The sequence below is a fragment of the Anopheles coustani genome, chromosome 2 (genome assembly GCF_943734705.1).
Source record: "Anopheles coustani chromosome 2, idAnoCousDA_361_x.2, whole genome shotgun sequence".
Taxonomy (NCBI): Eukaryota; Metazoa; Arthropoda; class Insecta; order Diptera; family Culicidae; genus Anopheles; species Anopheles coustani.
The window spans coordinates 43,133,470-43,139,465 of NC_071289.1; the positions used below are offsets into that span (position 1 = coordinate 43,133,470).

At 45.5% G+C, this 5,996-nt stretch overlaps 1 protein-coding gene across 1 annotated transcript; it reads right to left on the reverse strand.

Moving 5' to 3' along the window:
• Positions 1-2,513: 2,513 nt before the first annotated feature.
• On the reverse strand, positions 2,514-5,638 carry LOC131267115 (uncharacterized). The gene is made up of 2 exons (XM_058269890.1): positions 4,939-5,638; positions 2,514-2,791 (listed from the first exon to the last, which is right to left on the reverse strand). The coding sequence occupies exons 1-2, from the start codon at positions 5,636-5,638 to the stop codon at positions 2,514-2,516; spliced, it is 978 nt and encodes a 325-aa protein (XP_058125873.1).
• Between the last annotated feature and the right edge of the window lie 358 nt (positions 5,639-5,996).

Consider the following 5,996-nt stretch of genomic DNA (forward strand, 5'->3'; position numbering starts at 1 on the left):
GTGCGGAATCGATCCTCGAGTTTCTCACCCCCTGGTATTGCAAACGGCTGACCACCTTCATATATACCGTCTTTCGGCCTCAGTTACTATCTTCAAATATAGGCCTGATCTCACAAGGGGATGTTGTGTCATAAAAAAAATTATATACATGCGTATAGGAAAAAGTATGGCTAAACTTTTGATTAAGTGAGTTTTTTAATGTGGGTTGAATATTCAATAAATTATTGTAAATTATCAGGTTTTGGTTCATAAATATAAAGTCATAAAGTCAGTTTTGCCTGTCCTTGAACATTTACAAGTGTTTATTGTTCAAAACAAAGAAATGCGGGGCGTCAATGCACGTTGAAGTCCTTGAGCTGCGTGCTCCACAGCTTGCGATTCCTTCCAATTTAGAGTTGTAAGACGTCTAGATTACTGATAGCGACTCCTTGGAACCTTGAATTGCAAAACATACTCACAATCAGCTCTTTGTTTGTATTCTGTTCGGTTGATTGACAATTAGGTCAGGAGCATCAAGTCAATCGCTTCAACCGAGGATCAGTAGCGAATTGGACGTAACTCGGTTCGGATCGGTTTCGCAACGACTTTTACTGTGTATTTTAGACTCTCTGTATGCAGAATAGTGAACGAAATCGTAGTGATAATGCGATTTCTCGAGGTGTTTGTTGTAGCGGTCATCGTTGCAGAGGCAACCAGTTGTAAGTGTGCCGCGGTGCTTTGGTGATACCATCTATAAAATTTCATTTTTATTCTTGTTTGTTGTACAGCCCCAATCCTGGACTGGGGGAACAGGGATGGAAATAGTTTGTTGGAGTAAGACCGATACGGAGGGTAATGGAAATTTGAGCAGGGTAAATAAATTTTCTTTTTCCTCCGGCGCAGCAAAGTGACCAGCATAAAGCAAACGGTGTACGAAAAGAAACGCGAGTTCATCAATGGAATCAATGAGAAGGTATCGAGGGCCTTGTGGATTCCTCCCTGGTCGACAACAACGACAACGGAGGAGACTCCTGTGGTTGCTCCGGTGCAGTATGACCCTGCTCCTTCGGAAACACCGTCCCTTTGGTGGTGGCAGTCAACTCCGGTGCCGGACCATACATCGGCCATTCCCATGGCCATAACATCAACAACGAAACCTCCCAACACTTCCACTACTGAGGTTCGAGGAACGACTACATCAAAGCCATCGACAGTTCAACTGGACAACGATCGGCTGGTGTTCACCGTGGCCGATACGAACGAACTGGAGCTGCCGATCGTGTCAATGGTGAGCGACATTAACGGACTCTGGAAGGACTGTAACTGGGCAGCTAACGATTCCGACCCTTTTTTGTAGTACGCACGGAGCAACTTTATCCCTCAGGAGCTCAGACTGACCGATTCGGTGGAGTACACGGGTCCTATCTTCGGCGGAGGTCCTGTCACGGGCCAAGAGAACACAAATCGACTCGTAGTCGTCTAGAGATTTGTCGTAATAAATTTATTGACCCGTCACCGTATGTAAGCGACGCACTCTCATGGTTTCCTTAGATACACTGTCACTCTCGCTCGTGTCCATCGATGATTCGCTATCGGAACTACTGTTCTGTGGTCGTGACTGAGGAGTAACAGTAAAACCGGGCAAAGGAAGAGCCGTTACCGTCACGGCATGATTGCAGCCGACCAACCCTAGCAATTCCATTTCTTCCATCCGATCCATATCCGCTGAAACGGGGGCTGCAAGGTGCGTAAATTGGCATACGTGAACAAGGGCGATCAGGATCGAAGGTTAGTTTTTTCAGTACCTGTTTGTGAGATGCCAGCTAAACACAGCACTATCAGCAACCCGATCAGCGTTAATCCTAGTCCAGTCATCTTTACCGCTCTTCTAATACTTGTTAACTTCCAAACGATGCACTCGAAACGGGTGGCTCCTATCGGACGGTCGATCATAGACTGACATCGCTGACTTCGACCTCCAGGCCGGAACGCCGTTCCCGAGGTTGATGCTAAACTGCGTCGTTCGGGTCGTCATCGGTTCGCCCGAGCCGTGTCTTATCAATTTATTAGAGAGATGAAGCAGCCCATCTCAGCATTGTTGCTGGGAAACCCTTTCACGGTTGGCTTGCTCTGATGCGTTGCTGCTTACTTGATGTGTGCGTGTGTGTGTATGGTTGTTGTGTGTGCAGGTGGTTAGAAAACCAAAACCGGGAGATAACAGGCGGTGACATAATGCTGGAGCAGGTTTACCCGCGCACCGGGACGCCCTCGGGTGAGAAATAGATGCACCCGCGATGCAACTCTAGTCGGAGAGTAGAAAAAAGTTCAAAGCCCCAAAATGGTTGTAGGAAAAAAGTGTGTCAAATTTTATTGCTCATATACACAAACACGAAAATGAGTCCCTTTGGAATGTTTGTCCCTTCGCACGCACAGCGCCATTTCCGCAGGACTGGGAGATCGGTTTGGGAGGAAGTGGTGAGGTTGCCGTGGGTGGTAGTGGTGTGTATTTGTATGTGTGTGTCCCACGCCGTAGGCTACGAGTGGATCGATCGATAGTGTTGTCGCTGCTGCGAGTGAACCGGGACGTCGACTTTGTTGTCCACTTTGTGTCTCGGTGGTGACGGTGGCGGAGGTTGGTGCGGGCCAGAGGGCAGAACGGGATTCGTGGGGGCACGTGCGGCCCAGGGCTGGTAGATGCTGCAGTAACACGGCTTCCAGTCGCCCGAATGGTGATGAAGGCCGTCCGCCGGCTGGCTGTGATGGCCCACATTGTACGGAATGTAGCCCTTGTAGTAGGTCGGCTGTGGTTGACCTGGGTTCGATGAAGGGTAGAAAGCAGAGGATGAGTAGAGGGGAGAGGTGATTCGAGAGATGGAGAGAAACGTGAAGTGATGCACGTTTCGTGTGCCGCATGAAGATCGATATCACGATCAACTCCCACCATGGGAAATTGATTGTGCTTGTGTGTTTTCCGTGAATATGCATATGTCAACTTGTTTACCAGCCAGACTGCCCTTTTTCTTTTATCCGATAAAAGCTGAATGCCGACTTTATCTCATTGAATTTTTTGTAATTAAAGTTCGAAAAATTTGATTTAACTCTAGAATTCAAATCTAGAGCCGTCATTTTGACCGAAACGCAGTTTTCGATTTTAATATCTCGAAAAGATTGAAATTTTGAAAAAAAAATTTAAAAACAAAACGCAATTATGATTTTAAATCCAAAGCTAAATAAAATTTTCAGATTTTACAGTTGAATTAGCACCAATAAGAACCAAGTTTAGTTTTAAAGCTTTTTAGCAATCACTTGGACCGCTCATTTTTGAAGATTTTTCAAATCCTTAAACAGTTGGCTATTTTGGTTTTTTAATTAACCTCTCTGAACGCATAAATAAAGAAAAGTATGTGCTATAAATCAAATACATTACGCAACATTTTAAAAATAAACTAATATTTTTGAGACCTCAAAGCATGAAAATTACCCCAATTTACAAAGTAACACATCCCGCATAACGCATTAAAACGGTCGAAACCTATGGAAAAATCTTCCAAAATGAAGAAGTTATAGCTTGTTGAAAAGAGCGGTCAAACCGGAGCGGTAATTGCTAAAAAGAATTCGGACAGGACTCCAAAGCAATGTGTTCTAGTGTTAAAAGATTGTTTTTGTAAATTTTAAGCTCACGACCAGCACATATTTCAGCAACTAATTCATTATGTGGTTGATTGTGTTGTGTGCAATACGCGATTGTTTTTCAAAAGATATAATTTTATGTCCAACTAACTTGACGCCCCGGCGTTGCTCTGTGACGAAGGGATTGAGAAAAAAATTATGGTTTTAACTAATACTTCAAAGATATGTTTGAATTTAATAGTTAGAATAACGACATATTTGAAATGTTTGATATTTCTTCAATTTCCCCATACGCGGTTTTTTGAAAGAAATTTTGATAAAAGAATTACCTGGTATTGAAAACCTTAGAAACACCTTACCCATCAAGTTGTGTTGAAGTCGCTGTAGTTCATATGCTTTGTATATATTTTTGTGACATTTTGTTATTTTCATTCGGTGTCTAGCTTTAATGTAAAAATGACAGTGTTCGAGCTGAGGTGAAACTCATATTTATGGTAAACCACTCTGGTATCGTTTTTAACGACCTGAGACTTTAACGTGATACTTATTGAATGACTGAAAAACATCAGGCCAAAGCTGTTTGGACTGACCAGAACTATTACCAAACGACTTTGACAAAAATGAGGAAAAGAAACGTGAAACATGTTTGATGTCTGGAAAAATTTAATTGATTCGTTATTAGTCTGTCGCTTCAATAAAATTCAAGATCTTAAATAAAATTTACGAGAATAATGGCAAAAAGAGGATGGAGCACTTGTTTCGAAAGCAAATTTCACTTATTACTAATGTCGGGAAAATTTGATAGACTTTCAGGGATGAATGGCTTCCGTGTTCACTACATTTTACACATTTGAAAAGTTAAAGTGGTCGTGCTGAAAGAAAGCTTTTCCACTTTGGCTAAAATCGTTTAAATTCCATGACTTTGGAACGAAATGTCGATGGAATGCGCGCCTTGTAACAATTTTGAATAAAGATGAGAATTTGTTGTTTTAACACACTGTTTGATTTTATCATGGTTTAACCTGATTTTTTTCCAATCCATCACTGTTCATCTCCACATTGCGAACTCATAGGAAACTCTGGTGAAACTCCTGTCAAGCTTGTATGGAGTTTCGAGTTTCCCGAGTTCGCTAAGTGGACACGCATTTGTTTCGGTCTTCTTCGCTTCTTCTTAATCCGTCAGTTATTTAACGTCAGAACGAGGGGCTTTGCTAGTGCTGTCAAGAGTTTCCTACCAGTTTCCTACGAGTTTCCCAGCTGTTGCGGGAACTGAGTTCGACAGTTCGTCGGAGGAGAGTTCGCTATGTGGAGATGAACAGTCACACTCACCTCCAAAATCGTAGTCTGCTCGTCGCAGGTACGGTCGCTCGGTTGTCCAAACGGCTGTCACGGTGTGCGGATACCGTCCACTCCACCCTCCATCGTACTCCCCACTGATGCGATTTCGGTCGTCGCCGCCACTTCCGTAGAAGTTGTTTCCCGCTGGCCGCTGGCTAAGCGTCACTCCGGGGCGACTCCCGTGAGGACCGCGGGTCGCCGTTGGCTTCGGTTTGTACGTAACTCCGGCCGTTCCCTTGAAAACCGGAATGCTGGCGTTGTCACTTCCTTCCCCGTCGGCTCCTGCGTCCTTTTTGCCACCACCCGCGGGCTTGTTTGCACTCCCCGGTCCGTCGCGGTCCCGTTTGCCATCACGCTCCGAAGCAGGGGTTCGTGTGTCGTTCGCCGTTTCCTCCGAGATCTCGATCGTAATGTCCGTGCGCACGCCTACCGCCGGCCGTTCGATCGACTCCGAGACGGAGCTGCCGGAACTCCCCGAGCTCGACTCGTCACTCTTCGTTTCCGGCTGCGAGACGCGCTTCAGCTTGAGTGTATCGACCGTCACTTGGATTTTCGGAAAGTTCTTGTAAACGCTCACGAACCCACTCGCACCGTCGGTATCGTCGTTCAGCAGATCGTCTGCCTCGGTGAAGTCCACCTTCCCTGTGGGCGTCACGGCCAGCACCGTGGACAACACCAAGCTCAGAATCATCACACCAAGCAGGGAGCTACTTGCCCAAATACCCATCGTTAAATACGCAAAATAAACGCAACTCCAAAAAAGTCCACCCAAATCACTTGCACTCCGACCCGAGCGGAAGAAACACAAACGATATCTACGCGCCGTAAGCGACGAACCGCGACTGCCGGTCTGACAATCGGACAAAGTATTCGCGTGCAAAGAACGCTCAGGTCGGTTCGCGTTCTCAGCGTTACCACCAAGGCGCGTCTAATTATTTCCCTTTCGTTGCTGACCGGCGTGGGGAGCTGGTTTGTACGGTCAACTCGGCGTGGAAGGGTTAAGGTGCTTTACTAATGTCCGTCCGTCGGTGGATGAGAGATGATGATTG

Excerpts from the sequence above, each read along its gene's own strand:
- LOC131267115 (XM_058269890.1), bottom strand. The coding sequence starts at position 5,638 with ATGATTCTGAGCTTGGTGTTGTCCACGGTGCTGGCCGTGACGCCCACA. Across the intron at positions 2,792-4,938 it reads AGCAGACTACGATTTTGGAG|GTCAACCACAGCCGACCTAC; the intron begins GTGAGTGTGACT and ends CATCGAACCCAG.